A 16277-nucleotide genomic window follows, 5' to 3' on the forward strand; every position below is an offset into this window, starting at 1 on the left:
CATTTTCAAGAGAGAAATCTGTCTACACCGGCCAGCGGGGAAGGCCTTCAAGAAAAGCTGCCCCTGTGCCTACTTCTGGCTGCTTGGCCAGGCACAGAACCCGCTAGAGCACCTGCCCTGGCCACGCCAGTGCCCACTTCCCTCCTGGGGTCAGGGAGCCGGATCCCCTGGTTCCAGCCTGTCCGAGTTGCGGGCCCATTCAGATCAGGGAAGGATCCTGCACACTCGCCCGACTGGAAGCAGTCAGGCGGCCAAAACGCCCCTGGAAGACTCTAGGTAGGGAGTCCACTCTGCACCCTCTTCTGTCCTGGGCTGTGGCCGGCTCAGTGCACCGCCCAGGCACCCGACCGCTCAGGCACGTTCTGAGATAATCACAGATTATCACAGATGATCACGGGGTGGCCAGTGGGGCTGTGTGGAAATAGCCTTGGGTGACAGAGACCTCAGGGCCGGTGTGTGCATACCACGGATCAGGACCCCACACGTGTACGGCTGGGGAGTGGGTTTCCAGCAGCTGGTGTGGCCCTCATTTCTCGACATCCAGCCTGCTGTGTCCCATAGAATCAGGTGGATTTTAAAGTCCTACAAAAGAGCCTGTCTCTGCCTGCAGGGGGCTGGGCTGCAGGCCTCACGATGCTGCTGCTGGGTGAACGGTCTGGCACCTTGTCCTGTCTGTCCTGTGACCCCCAGGACTCCAGCCTCCAGGAGGCCCTCTGCCCTCCTGGGGCCAATGGGGCCTGGCGCTCGTCCCTTCCTGGCAGCAAGTGGGGCAGCTACATTCAAATTCTGGCTCAGAGCGCCAGAACCAACGTCCCACCGTGTCCCCGCTCAGCAGGGTGACCCCGGGCAGCTCACTTAGTGTCCCTGGGTCCCTCAAAGGGCTGCTGTGAGACCGACAGGGCCTGAAGTGCATGGACGCCACCTGGCTCACCTGTGGATACCAGCCCCGGGCGCGGGGAGCTCCAAGCAGATGTGTCCACGTGAGGTAGCCGCGCAGGCCTCTGACCCCCTGCCTGTCCTGTCCCCTCATCTGGGTAGTGGCACTACCTGGCTGGTCGATCGAGACAAAGCCAGTCCTGATGTTTCTTCCCCTAAGCTCATTGGTGTCCCTGCCCTGTCCCCACAGAGTGGCCTTTTTGGGCACTTCTACGGCTTTGCATATCCTCACCGCCAGAATGTTCCTTCCTAGTCACTGCAGGCAAGTTGTTTTTCTCACTCAGGTTCCAGCCTGGAGGCAACTCCTCAGGAAGCCTCCCTGGCCACCTGCCTCAAAGTGACCACCTCTCCTGACCTCACGGCCACCAGCTCTCTTGTCCTTGTGACCACCTGTCTCTTTCCGTATTGGGGTGCGTCTGTTCCCCACCCTGGAGGGTGGCCAGTCTGCTTCCTCGTGCACCTGAAGGCAGCAGGTGTTAGTACAGATGACGAGTCGGGTGACCGGACGCCTTCTGCTGCGGCACTGGGGGCCCCCGCCACCCGCCCCGCTCGGCGCCCGGGGCGCACGACCTACGTGTTGTTGGCCTCTCTCCCTGCAGCCACCTCGGCCGCCACGCTCGCCTGCTGCTTGGCGATGAGCTCCATCCTCTGGCGGCAAGCACGCAGCTCTCCTCTGCAGGGAAGTCAGAATCCGGATAAGCAGTTCTCTGGGATCGAGTCTCTCTGCACGCTCTCCCTCAGGAGCCTCGGACGGAAACCCATCTTCCTTCAGCTCCCCTAACCCAGGCCAGGGGCGCAGTTATATGTCCCCCCTCGTCTAGGGCAGGGGTCGCGGTCATCGGTCCCCCCTCACCCAGGCCAGGGGCCGCGGTTATATGTCCCCCCTCGTCCAGGGCAGGGGTCGTGGTCATCGGTCCCCCCTCACCCAGGCCAGGGGCCACGGCTATATGTCCCCCCTTGCCCAGGCCAGGGGCCCTGGTCATCTGTCCCCCCTCACCCAGGCCAGGGGCCGTGGTTATATGTCCCCCGTGGCCCAGGCCAGGGGCTGCGGCTATATGTCCCCCCTCACCCAGGCCAGGGGCCCCAGTCATCTGTCCCCCCTTGCCCAGGCCAGGGGCCCCAGTCATCTGTCCCCCCTCGCCCAGGCCAGGGGCCCCGGTCACCTGTCCCCCCTCACCCGGGCCAGGGACCCCGGTCATCAGTCCCCCCTCACCCGGGCCAGGGGCCCCGGTCATCAGTCCCCCCTCACCCGGGCCAGGGGCCCCGGTCATCTGTCCCCCCTCGCCCAGGCCAGGGGCCCCGGTCATCTGTCCCCCCTCGCCCAGGCCAGGGGCCCCGGTCACCTGTCCCCCCTCGCCCAGGCCAGGGACCCCGGTCATCTGTCCCCCCTCGCCCAGGCCAGGGGCCCCAGTCATCTGTCCCCCCTTGCCCAGGCCAGGGGCCCCGGTCATCTGTCCCCCCTCACCCAGGCCAGGGGCCCCAGTCATCTGTCCTCTTGCCCAGGCCAGGGGCCCCGGTCATCTGTCCCCCTTGCCCAGGTTAGGAGCTGAGGTGACATCATCTTTCCAGGGATTTCTCTCACACAATCAAGCTGCCTGATCAGGGTCTTGTTTCCTGAAAGCCCTTCAGAGGGGCCACCTGTGTGACCTCAGCCCAAATGAGAGTTCACGGGAACCGGCACACGTGAACGTGGCCAGGCGTGTAAGGGCACCGGGGAGAGGCCTGGGAGGGCCGCACACCCGGCACACAGCTGCACTGCAGCACCTCGTCAGCGTTCTAGAACTCCCAGACCCGACAGGACAAGCGACCAACGTGTGGGCCTGGATCGAATCCGATTCAAAACTCTAGCTCCTGTGATGAGGACAGCAGAACCAAACCCAGAGCGCGGGCTCTAAGCCAGCCTGGAGGACACGCAGGGAACCGCCGTGGTTGCGTGGCCGGGAGATGCTCACTTCCTCAGGGGAGGAACCGTGCGGAGGTCCGGTGGAAGGAGGTTTTTACTTGCTCCGGGGACAAGTAGGCAGGAGTGATGCCTGCAGGCGGCTGTCACACAAGTCAGCAGACAGAAATCACAGGCACACGCACCCACAGGGAAAGAACCCACAGGCGAAGGTGGGCAGGGGCACGTGGGTCACAGCGGGGACCATGTGTTTTCCACTTTCGCCGTATGACCTTCTCTTCGCGGACGTTTGGGGAACATGCGCTACCAGTGTTAGCGCGGGTCAAGCCGGAGCGGACCCCGGGGCAGGACGGGCCGACCCGAGGCCCAGCCCCACGCAGGCCACCAGCGAGGCCCGGGCCCCGCACGACCAACGGGGACACCCTCTGCACGCCTCACGTGACGGCCAGGAGGGCAGGGGGAGATCCGTCCATCGAGGCCGGCCCCGAGGTCATCAGGGTCGGAGGCCCGGCAGAGCCCGAAGCCTCCGGAGCACGGGTCGCCCCGCCCACGACGGCCGCCCCGCCCCCTGCTCGCCCCGCCCACCCGCCGCAGCTCCCTCCCCGTCGCCGTCGAGCCCACCTGGTTTTCTGAACGAGCAGCTCTTTCTCCTCCTGCAGCGTCTCCAGGCGGCCCAAGGTCCTCCGCAGGCCGCAAGCCTGGAACCTGGCTGGGGCGGCTGTTTTCTTCCCACTTGGGTCAGCATCGGCGTTCCCCGGGCTTCATGCGGAAGGACAGCGGCTGCCCTCGCGCTGTTCGACCCGCCCGGCTCCACCTTTCCGCCGAGGGTGCCCAGGCTGGGGTGCGGGGAGCAAGGGGCCCGCCCAGAGTAGTTACCGGCGGCCTCCCGAGTCGGCACCCTTCTCAGCTGCCGGAGGAAGAAATTCAACCTGGAACTCTGGAGCCTCTAGTTCATCTCTTTCTAGAAATCCAGGCAAGAGAAAAAACACAAAGTAGACGCAGACGTTCAAGTCTGAAGCACTGGGACGAACCTAGACAAGCTCACATCTGCAGGCGCGATGCTGACGGCCTTAGAGCAACGGTTGTCAAAGCGCGGCCCGGGGAACCCTGGTGGGAGTGCCTAGGACTCTCTCGGAGCGTCTTCAGTCCAAACTATTTTGCTAGTAGTACTAAAACGTCATTTGTCCTCTCACTCTCATTTCACAAGTGTAGAATGGAGTTTCCCAAAGTCCACATGACGTCTCGTGTCACAACAGACTAACACGACCGAACGGGAATCCAGCTGTCTTCTGACAAACCAGACCCTTTTCGTTACATACACCAGGTTCGGTTTTGCTATTTTCACTGAATACATATACAAAGTTTTTCAGCTCTAATTTTTAATACACTCGATATTAAAACATGTGACTGACATAGGGGTGTCTGGGTGGCTCAGTCCTGCTTAAAGAATTTTAAGAGGACACAGAAGTGGGAAGGGCCCTACTGGCCAAATTTAGAACAAATTGAGCATCCAAATGAACAGGGCAGAGGGGCCCCTGGGTGGCCCGGTCGGCTAAGCATCCGACTTACCTCGCCACCTCGCCACACCTCACTTCTCCTTACAACACTTCACCACAGCTCACCTCACCTCAAAGCACCTCACCTCACTTCAGCGTCTCTCGCCACACCTCACCTCTTCTCATCTCACCAACCTTACCTCACCCCACCTCACCTCACTTCAGCTCACCTCGCCATACCTCACCTCTTCTCACCTCTCCCCAACCTCACCTCATCAAACCTTACCTCCCCGACCTCTCACCACACCATACCTCATCTAACCACAACACCTGACCACAACTTACCTCACCTCACAGTTCCTCACCCCACCTACCTAACCACCCCTCGACTCACCATACCTCACGTCATCACGCCTCACGTCACCTCACCTCCCCGTACCATACCTCACCGCACCCCGTATTACAATTCTTCACCTGACCCTGCCTAACCATACGCACATCACACCTCACTTCTCCTTGCAACACTTCACCACAGCTCACCTCACCACACTTCACCTCAAAGCACCTCGCCTCTTCTCACCTCACCTCAGCATAACCTCACCTCATCAAACCCTACCTCACCAATCTCGTACCTCACCACCCCTCACCTCACCTCACTGTACCTTACTTCACAACTCCTCACCCCACCTTACCCAACCACACTCACCTCACTATATTTCACTCACCTCACCACACCAACCTCACAAACCTCACAACACGCAAACCTCACCACACCTCCCCTCACCTCAGCTCACCACACATCACCTCGCCTTACAACTCCTCAGCTCACCTCACCACACCTCACCTCATCTAACCACAACACCTAACGGCAACTTACCTCACCTCACCTCACCACACCTCACCTCACCTCACAGTTCCTCACCCCACCTACCTCACCACACCTCACCTCACGCTTCACCTCACCTCACCACAGCTCAGAAACTGAGAAACGAGCCACGCTGCAGTTAGACGGAGAACCAAGGAAGCTAGTCCAGGTTTGACTGTCTTGCCTGGTGTCCAGCCCTAGCCCAAATCAAGGCCTATCTTGGATTGTCGGATTATTTTGAAATCTATAAACTTCCAGGGAAAGAAAACCAAAACAGGTCATAATCAAAGGGATAAAAACGGCATCCCATTTCTCAATAGAGATGCTGGAAACGAGAAAACTATACTCTGTCGCTTTCAAGAATCTCGGCCATAATTTATCTTTTTTTTTCAACTAAAGACAGAATGATATAAACTTTGAGGAAAAAAAATAAGCCTAAAAGATACAGTCTTTCTAAAGAAAGGGAATTCAGGGAAACCACAAAGCACATCATTTATCTTCATTGTTGCCAAAACACCTGTTATCTGTGAAAAGACTTTTATTACCATCTTCCACAATCGGGACATTGTCCAAAAGCTCCTTCTTAGGGAACTGGTTAGCGTCTTCTTCCATCTTCGGAAGCAGAAATTAGCTACGAAAAAAATTGTAACAGGTATAGATGAATAGGATCATAGTTAAAAAACACACATATTGGATTTCATACGCATTAACAATTTCTCTTGTAAAAAGACATTAAGAAAATGGATGAGGGGCACCTGGGTGGCCCAGTCAGGTTAGCACCCAACTCTTGGTTTTGGCTCAGGTTATGATCTCATGGTTCGTGGGCTCAAGCCCCACGACGGGCTCTGTGGTGACAGTGCAGAGCCTGCTAAGGATTCTCCCTCCTTCCCTCTCTCTCTGTCCCTCCCCTGCGCACGCTCCCTCTCTCTCTCTCTCTCTCTCTCTCCCTCTCAAAATAAATAAATAAACTTTTGTAAAAAAGAAGAAAAGAAAATGGACAAGCCCAGACTAGGAGAAAATATTTGCAGCAGAGAAATCCGACAACAGTCGTATATCCAGAATATATAAAGAGCCCCGAAACATCAACAACATAAAGTCCAGACTCCGACTGAAAAGGGGCAGGAATTTTAGAACAGACATGGCAAGAGGAGATACCCAAATGGCCAACGAGCTCGTGACACTTCGCGCAGCAGCATTAGTCCCCGGGGAAACGTGAGGCAAAACCGTCATGAGACACTGCTGCACACCTGTGAGAACGCCCCAAATCAAAAATACGAACACTGGCCCAGCACGTGACCCGGAAATCCTCCTCCAGGACGTGCCCGGGACAAACCAGAACACATCCCTCAAACGACCTTGCACACGAGTGTTTACCCAGAGGGCCCCCAGCCGGAAACCAACCCAAGCGCCCGTCGTCGTGAGCACGTGCTGCTGCTCGGGAACGAGAAGGAACCGAACGGACGCGCACGAGCGTGTCTCAGGAGCCTCGCCGGAGGTGAAGGAAGCCACGCACGGAGGAGAACCGGGAAACCCCGGTTCAGGCAAAACTACCTGCCGGCGGCTGCGGATCTGGGGTCAAAGGCAAGGAGTGGGAGGGGCGCGAGGGGCACAGTGGGGTGGGGGATGTTCCGCATCATTTCTCGCGGTGGTTGCACACGTGATGATCAAACCTCACCCCAATGAACATTCGGGATGTGCGTGCTATATAGCATGTCACGTGTTACGGGGCAGGTCAGAAGCAACCCTTAAGGAATTTCAGAACATCCCTCACGCTTTAAGTTATCTGAGGGACCTTAGGAGCCTGCCTGCCCAGAACTCCGTGCGGAATGTTGATATTATGCAGGAGATGCTACAATCGTAGATGAATTTGTCTTTCATGTTTCACTTGACAATTGCTTCGGAATAATTGACGGAAAAATATTTTCAAAGCCTAATAATGTTTCCTGGATGAATCAATAATAAGTCAAGGCCAGTGATTCCTTTTAAAAAATGCTGCAAAGAAACAATCACGCATTACGGTTCTGAGAGGCAAAATTTCAAGGCATCTTGTCAAATGCCAACAATATTCCTCCCACTGGAGAAAACCTATTAACCCCCCCCCCCCATCTGTGAATGGCAGAGCTTTTAGAACATATTTACAAAGTGGCCGAGTCTGTTCTGCTCGCGCTCATGAACTCCACGTGCTCATCACAGCGCAGCTCAGTTGTCCCCCGGACGGACGGCAGCCTGATACGAGGTGGATCATCACACACACAGTTCCATTTAAGATGACATTAAACCACATACACTTCTTTTTAAATTTTTTTTTTTACATTTTATTTTTGATAGAGAGAGACAGAGCACGAGTGGGGGAGGGGCAGAGAGAGAGGGAGACACTGAGTCCGAAGCAGCTCCAGGCCCCGAGCCGTCAGCACAGAGCCCGATGCGGGGCTCGAACTCACAGACTGCGAGATCGTGACCTGGGCGGAAGTCGGACGCTTCACCGACTGAGCCCCCCAGGTGCCCTGATACTTCTTTTTTTTTTAATGTTTATTTATTTACTTAGAGAGAGAGAGAGAGAGAGAGAGAGAGAGAGAGAGAATGAATCCCAAGCAGGCTCCATGCTGTCAGCACAGATCCCGACATGGGGCTCGATCTCACGAACCTCAAGATCATGACCTTAGATGAAATCAAGAGTCACACGCTCAACAGACTGAGCCACCAGGTGCTGCTGAACCACATGCACTTTGAATGTCCAGTGAAACATGGCAGTTCCAGACAGGGAGCCTCTGATGCCTCTTAAATTCTCACTAAAACCACAGCAGAAGGATTCAGTTTTTTCAACACACGCATCTACAAGGACGCGGCAAATGGGAGAATAAACAGTTTGAACAAAACAGAAGCCGGGAGTGTGAGGCGGTAGCAGCCCTGCAGGCAGAGGTATGGACCGACCTCCAGGGGAAAACTGGAGCCATAAAAACCCACGTGCGCCCCACTGCCCGCGGAAGGCCCCAGAACTCGGTGTCTATGGGGATGAAGTAGAATCAGAAACAGATTTGCTAAAACATGCGTAAGAAGCAGTTGGAACTTCCATTTCCATTTTAGGCATGTGGCCGTCCAGCGTGCCAGCCATCACACTAAAAATAACCACAAATGCTGCATAAAATTGTATGTTAATTGCCTTAAGAACCTTGAAGAATTGACTAGAAAGTAAGAAATCATCAGGTCAAAATCTAAGTGAAGGCAAGATTGTAAATCGGTGAAAGGGCCAAGGTGTAACAAAAAAAAAAAAAAAAAAAAAAAGGTCTCCTTTTAAATTGGGTTAAAAGACCCATAGCGACAACCAAAAAATCTAACTGTCCACTACTAGAGAGACATCTAAAACACAAGCTTACAGAAGCACTGAAATTTTTTTAATGTTTATTTATTTTTGAGAGAGAGAGAGAGAGAGAGAGAGAGCAAGTGGCAGAGGGGCAGAGAGAGAGAGGGAGACACAGAATCCAAAGCAGGTTCCAGGCTCCGAGTTGTCAGCACAGAGCTCAATGCAGGGCTCAAACCCATGAACTGTGAGACCTTGACCTGAGCCAAAGTCAGACGTTCAACCGACTGAGCCACCCCAGCGTCCCGAAGCGACAATTTTACATCCACGTGTGTTCACTAATGGAGTCACAGAGGAAACGGCACAGATCGACAGAACAAGGAAAAAGTCAAAATGCAAACTCTCGTGGGAAAATTTCACACACCACTCTCAGGAACTGATAACAAAAGCAGATAGCAGAAGTCATTAATGACACTCGCCATCATTAACAAACTGAACGTGACAGACATACAGAGAGCATACCAGAGACAGAATTGTAAGTGCGCCCTGAAGGCACACACTGAATATTTACAAAAGCCGTCTCCTGGGCCCGAAGCAGGTCTCAATAGATTTTAAAAGACTAAAATGTACAAGGCTTTGTACAGCATAAGGAACATAGTTATACTGTGACAGCTTTGTGTGGTGACAGACGGTGACTACACGTGTCACGGTGGTGACTCTGCAATGTACAATATCAAATCACTACGGGGTGCACCTGAAACAAACACAATATTAATATCGTATGCCAATTATTCCTCAATAAAAACAATCATAAAAAGCTTGTTCTCTGACCAAAAATCACCAGCCCAAATCAATAACAAATAGAGAAGTGTTTCTGGAAAATAAGAAACATACTTCTAAATAACTCACGGGTCAAGGGAAAAAAATCATGCTGGAAACAGTAAAATACTTTGAGCTGAGTTACAAGGACAGTAGCTCCAATCAACCATAGCGCGGCTGACCCCACGCAGAGCAAACTCCTGAACTTCACGCATATACGGCATTAGGAAAAGGCTAAAAGTTAATGCACGAAACATCCAGTTCGAGTGGCTACAGAAAGAACTGCGAGATGAACCCAAAGAAAGTGGAAGAAAGCAGATTGAAAATATTCACAATTCATGCAACAGAAACGAACGTATGTGATCGACATGTTCCTGGAAACCAAGAGTTTGTATTTTTAAAAGACTAAAATCGATAAATATGTCAGGGAAACATTAAAAACTAAAGAAGTCACGAACAACTTTATGCCAGTAAATTTGAAAATGTAGACAACGGACAAATTATTAGAGAAATATTACTAATCAGAATCGTTTGACCAAAAAAAACCTTCCGAAGTCCCATAAACATAAAAGAAACTCAATCAACAGTCAAATACATTCCCAGGAAGAACACTCCAGGCTCAGAGGCTTCCCCATCCAGTTGTGGGAAACACGCCGGGCGCAGACCACTGGGTTCACACGCACCCCCTCCCGGAGGGACAGGCAGGTCCGGACTTCTCTCGTGGGGCTCACGCAGCCTTCGTCACCAGAGCCCGACACCGACAGCGGAGACCGGAGACGGGGAGCTCCTGTCGCTCAGAGCGCAGACACGAAAATGCAGAGAGAGGCATCGTTGGCCTGGATCCGCAGTGTCAACACGGCATAAAACTTCAGGACCACGGGGCGTTTACTTAGCATCGGAAGTCAGCTTAATTCACCCCGGTAACAGGCCGAAGGAAGAGAATTATATGATCAACTCGACAAGTGTGGGGAAAAAGTATTGATAAACTTCAACATGCCACTTATGCTTTAAAAAAAACTTGGCAATCTTACATTAGAAACAGTCTCCTTTACTGTAACAAAGGCTACACGCTGCCGACAATGTACAGGAGACATCACGCATCATCCTAGACGTTAAAAATGTTCTTTTAAGACGGAAAACAGGGGTGCCTGGGTGGCTCAGCTGGTTAAGCGTCCGACTTCGGCTCGGGCCGTGATCTCACAGTTCGTGGGTTCGAGCCCCGCGTCAGGCTCCATGCTGAGAGCTGGAGCCTGGAGCCTGCTTCGGATTCTCTCTGCCCCTCCTCCCCCCCTCAAAAGGTGAATAAAAAATTAAAAAAAGAAAAAGACTGAGAACAAAACAAGGGCTTCGCTGAGCTACTTCCTTCCACTGGCACTCCTGCCTCCCAGCTAGAACCTTTAGGGGTAAAAGGACCAAAAAGGCATTCAGAAATGGCAATGTTTTCAGATAACATAGCCGTGTACATAGGAAATCCAAATGCGTATACAGACCTCCCTCATGAAAGTTATTGAGACGATGTCGTAATGTCGTTAGATATAAATGCAATAATAAAAACCAAATATATTCCCATTTATCAAAGATTTGGAAAAGCTGCCATTTACAATTCCATCAAAAAATACGAACTGCGTAAGGACAAACGCAACAAAAGGCGTGCAGGACCGCTAAGGAGGAAATGACGGAGCCTCACCGGGTGACGGCAAAGGAGGCCTAAATAATAAACGGAACAGATGATCCTGACACTTCAACAAGTGGGTGTCATGGGGGGAAGAGGGACCGGGAGGCCTTTTTAAGTGAAAAGGTCCGGAAGACAAAAGTCCACCTCCTGTGGTGTGGGGGTCCTGTTTGGAAGCAACTGTAAAAGACGTTTTTGAGATCATGTGGGAGAGTGACCACAAATTGGCATTAGATTTTATTAAGAAACTCACGATAATTTTGTTGGGGTTGATGATGATTTTGCAGTTATGCGAAAAGTGAGTCTTCAGCCGTTGGAGCTGTATTTACCGGCTCAAACCCACGAACCGTGAGATCGTGACCTGAGCCAAAGTCATATGCTCAACCGAGAGAGCCACCCGGGCGCCTCCAGGGTGTCTTACACAGGACACCAAAGTCATTAGCCATGAGAGGAAAAGCTGGCAGGTGGCCACGTACATTTAAATTAAAAACTTTCATTCAGATGATGGCCTCGGGAGAGTGAGAAAAAAGTTACAAGCCAGAAGATAAATTCAACACATTATCCTAAAGGTCCTCCATCAAGACCACGCAAGGATTACCCACAAATCAGTAAAGAAGGTGGCAGTCCGGGGGCAATGGCAGGACTCACACAGGCACTTAACCATTGAGGGCATTCAAATGGCCAGGAAGTGGGGCAGCCATGTGTCCAGTGTGACCGCGTGCCCCACTTCATGCCTGTCTTCCTGGCATTATTAAGAGTGTTTCCCTTTAACTCTTAGCCAAGTCGTGCTTTGGACGATAAACTACTTCTTGGTAATGAACAACAACAACGACGACAACAATTGTGCAACCTCATCTGTAATTAGGGAAACGAAAGTTAAAGTCACAATCTCCTATCGTTACGTGGTCATCACACTTGGTCAGACATCACAAGCCCGACAGTGGCAGGTGCGTGAGTGAGGCAGCGGGAACGTTCACCCGGCCGTGGTGGGAGCGTGGGAGCGAGAGCGGGGACAATTACTTCCAGAGAGTCCGGCGTCACCCGGTAGAGTTAACGAGCGCGCGCCTCAGTGCGGCTCTCCCGCCGCGGCTGCGACAACTTCCCGCAAATCCAGGGACTTCACAGATTTACTGCCTTACGATTCCGACGTCGGATTCTGAAATGAGTCTCACTGGGTGAAAATCAAGGTGTGGGCAGGACGGCGTTCCCTCCTGGACGCTCTAGGGAGGATTTTTGTTTCCAGAGGTCACGCACACTCCTGGGCCCACTGGACCGCCTTCAAAGCCAGCAGCGTCAGTGTGGTCTTTCTCCTGGGGCCCCCGACTCTCTCTCTCCTGCCTCCCTGTCCCAGTTCTGAGGACCCTGTGTGTGCACTGGGCACATGTGGATAATCCAGGACAATCTCCCCATCTCCTGACACCTGGGTAACAACCTCAGTTCCCCTGCTAGGTCATCTAACATATTCCCAAATTCCAAGGATCAGGTCATGGATCTCTCTGGGCACCATTCTGCGCCCCCTACTCTCTGACTCAGCGGTTCCTCTCCTAGGTGTGTGCCCTACGGAAAGTCTCAGCCGTTATGCTCGTGTCCCGGAGCCGTCACAGCACAAGTGTGGCACACCGGGCGTCTCAGGACAACGGAAGTGTATTCTCTCACACTTCCGGAGGCCAGGAATCTGACATCAAGGTGCCGGCAGGGCCTCGTTCCCTCTGAAGCACTACAGCAGGGTCTGTCCCAGGCCTCCCTCCCAGGTTCCGAGAGTTCCTGGCCTGTGGCAGGGCAACGCCAACCTCCGTGTGATGCTCTGAGTGCACATCTACGTTCAAATACCTCTTTTTTTTTTTTTTTAAATGTTTATTTATTTTGGAAGGAGAGAGAAACAGAGCATGAGCGGGGGAGGGGCGGAGATAGAGGGAGACACAGAATCTGGCAGCACGGAGCCCGACGCGGGGCTCAAACTCATGAACCTCAAGATCGTGACCCGAGCCCAAGTCAGACGCTCAACCTACTGAGCCACCCAGGCACCCCTTAAATACCTCCTTTGTATAAAGACGCCTGACATATGGGATCAGGGCCCACTCTCCTCCAGTGTGACCTCATCTTACTGAATTCCATCCCCAGTGACCCTATTCCCAAATGAGGTCACATTCTGAGATGCCAGGGGTTAGAGCTTCAACCTATGATTTTTTTTTCCCCCTGAAGAAACACAATTTAATTCATCACAGACTTAAACAACAGGAGACATAACACGACCTCAGAGAGCAGCAACAACTCTGGGAACAAAGCCCCATGGCCACCAACAGCAGAAAACACCGACAGCGTGATCCGGCCTACAGAGCGCTGGATGGTAACGAGGCAGGAGCTGGCGCCGTGTCACAGAGCGGGTGCGCCTCTTCCACACGGCTGAGGGGAAGATGGTGCACAGCGCACACCCTTCTCCCCTCTGGAAGCTTCCGGACTAGGTTCCCCAGGAGGGGCAGGCAAAGCAGGACCCGGGTGGCCCAGAGCTGGCTGTCAGGGCCTGAGTAGGAGGAAGGCAGACCTGAGAAGGGCATCAGAGCCCAAGCAGGGTGGAGGGGGGGCCCACGGTGAGCCGCCCAGCTCAAGCCTGGGAAGGGTGACGCGGCCACTAGCCTCAAAGTATCTCCCAACAAAATACGCGTTCATTACAGAGGGAAAAAGTAACTTCCCAGCGGAGACATTGGCAGACACCACTGTAATTAAGTGATCAAGGCAAACATCATCTGTAATGTGACAAATGGGCCACCATGAGCCACCTGACAGGATGGAACGGGATGAAAAAAGTTGTGCATAAATTCTGTGACTTTTCTGCCAAGGATGCATAATGCGAATCTAATCTTGAGGAAACATCAGACAACCCAAATGGAAAAGCTTTCTACAAAGTCACTGCCTGCAGCCATCAAAGGTGTCAGGGTCATGGGGGCCAAAGAAAGACTGGGGAATGCTGTGGACCGAAAGACACCGAACAAACACTAAGTCGCTATGATGACCGAGTGCTGTGCGACGTCCCAGACTGAGTCCTTTTGCTTTTGTGACTTTACAGGATCAACTGTCAAAATGTGCTTGACTGGGCTGAGGACCAGCAGTAGTGACACATCCATGTGACTCTCTTGACCTTGATGGTCACGTGGGCCATGGTCATGCCCGAGAGGGCCCTTGCAGGTAGGAAATACTCAAAAGTACGGTGGTGGTGATAAAGCTTCATGCAAGCTACTTGTTCTCAAATGCTTCAGGAAAAGGAAGATTGTTGGTGCTCAACTTGCAACTTTTATGCCAACGTGGGGTTGTTTCAAAATTGAAAAAGAATATACACCGTATCATTCCATTTATATGAAGTTTAACAACATGTGGAATTTAATTATATTGCTTAGGAATGCACACATAGGTGGGACACCTAGAGAAAAGCAAGGGAGTTAGACTCACAAACCAGCTCATGGTCCTGGGGGGAGGTCTGCCAGGCAGGAGAGGGGTGGGTTGACTTGTGCGGTGCCAACACGCTTTTATTTCTGGACTTGGGGGGTCACCACCGATGTTCACTTTAAAACCAATGTGTACGCTGTGCTCATGAATTTCCGCACGGCTTACCCCCAGAGAGTGAGTGCGGGAGTCTTTTTTTTTTTTTTTTTTAATTTTTTTTTTCAACGTTTTTTATTTATTTTTGGGACAGAGAGACACAGAGCATGAACGGGGGAGGGGCAGAGAGAGAGGGAGACACAGAATCGGAAAACAGGCTCCAGGCTCCGAGCCATCAGCCCAGAGCCTGACACGGGGCTCGAACTCACGGACCGCGAGATCGTGACCTGGCTGAAGTCGGACGCTTAACCGACTGCGCCACCCAGGCGCCCCGGGAGTCTTCTGAGCTGCTGCAGACCAGACTGGGGCCTGCTCCTCACGTGCTCGGCGCCCAGGCCCCACCTGCCCCTCACCTGCCCCTCACCCGATAAGCGTCCAGTCTCCTCCACCTGCCCCTCACCTGTCCCTCACCTGCCCCCTCACTTGCTCGGCACCTGCTCCTCACCTGTCCCTCACCTAATAAGTGCCCAGTCCCCACCTGCTCCTCACCTGCTCAGTGCCCAGTCCTTGCACACGTTCAAGGAAGGCTCGCTCAAGCCAAAACTGCGAGCGGATAAACCAGTATCCGCTGGTGGACGACGTCGGAGCGGAGGCCCTCCCGCTTCCCAGACCCGGTTATCCTTTGCAGAACCGAGTCGGGAGGCCCTGGGGACTCCGCAGGGCGCCCTCCCACCCCGGCCGAGGTCCGCTCACCGCCGCGGCGGAGGCGCGGCGACCACACGCGGCGGGCGCGCACCGCCCGGCGCAGGGCCCCCGAGACCCGCCGCAGCAGGCGCCGGCCCGGCAGGACTTGGGCGGCGAGGGCGCTGGGCCGCGTCCGAGGGGCTACGCGGCGGACGGACCCACCTCTCTGCCGACCGGAGCGGGTCGGAACGGCTCGCACGGCGGCTCCTCCGAAGCTCCGCGTCGGCGTCGGCGGCGGGCGGCTCCATGGCAACGGGCGGCCCCACGCGGCGGGGGAGCTCGCGCGCCGCACGCAACCCCCGTTCTCGCGATGGTTCTGTCCGGCGCGCCCCGCGCAAGCGCAGTGCGCCCGGGATGCAGGCCGCGTGCGGAGGGGCTCGGAGAGGACGGCGCCGCTGGGAGGACCGGACCCGGCACCGGGTCGGAGCTGCGGGTTTGGCCCAAGGCGACCTAAGTTCGGACGGGCTGTCAACCCTAAAAAATAGGTGTGTTCACGTAAAATCGGCATTTCCCCTGCTTTGCGCAAGGGGTGGGGGGGGGGGGAGAGCGGGCACAACGTGCCGGCTGCGCTGGAGCGGAATCGAGCCTCGCCTCGCTCCCCCTCCTTCCCCCGTCCCCCGAGGCCCGAGGTCGCCGTTATACCGTAACTCCTGCCCGCCTTTCCTGTCAGGCGACCTGCCTGGCGCGGGGGTGTGTGTGACGAAGGGCACCTCCCGCCAGGCCACGCAGGGGGCGTCCGGCCACCCGAGGGCGTGGGTGCACCTCTGCCTTTGCAGAGACTTGCATGTGACTTGCAAGGTGGCTGGCCCCGCTAGCCGCGTGCTGGCTTTGATCCCTGCCTCTTGGTGCCACAGTGAGGTCCAGGAAGTCCTTTAAGTTTGTGCAGGGAAGACGATCCATCAGGGCCACCAAGCCTCGCGAAAACCGCAGCAAAGGTGGGAACGGTGGGAGCCAGCCGGTGGCAGCACGCTCCTGCGCCCTCATCGCCCGCTGGTGTTGGCCAGGGCTTCTCC

At 54.4% G+C, this 16277-nt stretch overlaps 1 protein-coding gene across 4 annotated transcripts in view; it reads right to left on the bottom strand.

Annotated features, from left to right (window-relative positions):
• Positions 1-15511, bottom strand: part of CFAP74 (cilia and flagella associated protein 74) — a 64623-nt gene extending 49112 nt beyond the window's left edge. For 3 of the 4 annotated variants that reach the window (XM_042996276.1, XM_042996278.1, XM_042996274.1), the window contains exons 1-5: positions 15070-15230; positions 5743-5828; positions 3713-3797; positions 3458-3595; positions 1511-1609 (exon numbers count right to left, since the gene is read on the bottom strand). In XM_042996276.1, the coding sequence (XP_042852210.1) occupies positions 1511-1609; positions 3458-3595; positions 3713-3797; positions 5743-5809 (389 nt within the window). In that variant the 5' untranslated portion in view covers positions 5810-5828; positions 15070-15230. Of the gene's footprint in view, positions 1-1510; positions 1610-3457; positions 3596-3712; positions 3798-5742; positions 5829-15069; positions 15231-15426 lie in introns of those variants that run through there. The other variant, XM_042996275.1, reaches the window with a different exon arrangement.
• Between the last annotated feature and the right edge of the window lie 766 nt (positions 15512-16277).

The sequence above is a fragment of the Panthera tigris genome, chromosome C1, assembly GCF_018350195.1.
Source record: "Panthera tigris isolate Pti1 chromosome C1, P.tigris_Pti1_mat1.1, whole genome shotgun sequence".
In the NCBI taxonomy this organism is placed as follows: domain Eukaryota; kingdom Metazoa; phylum Chordata; class Mammalia; order Carnivora; family Felidae; genus Panthera; species Panthera tigris.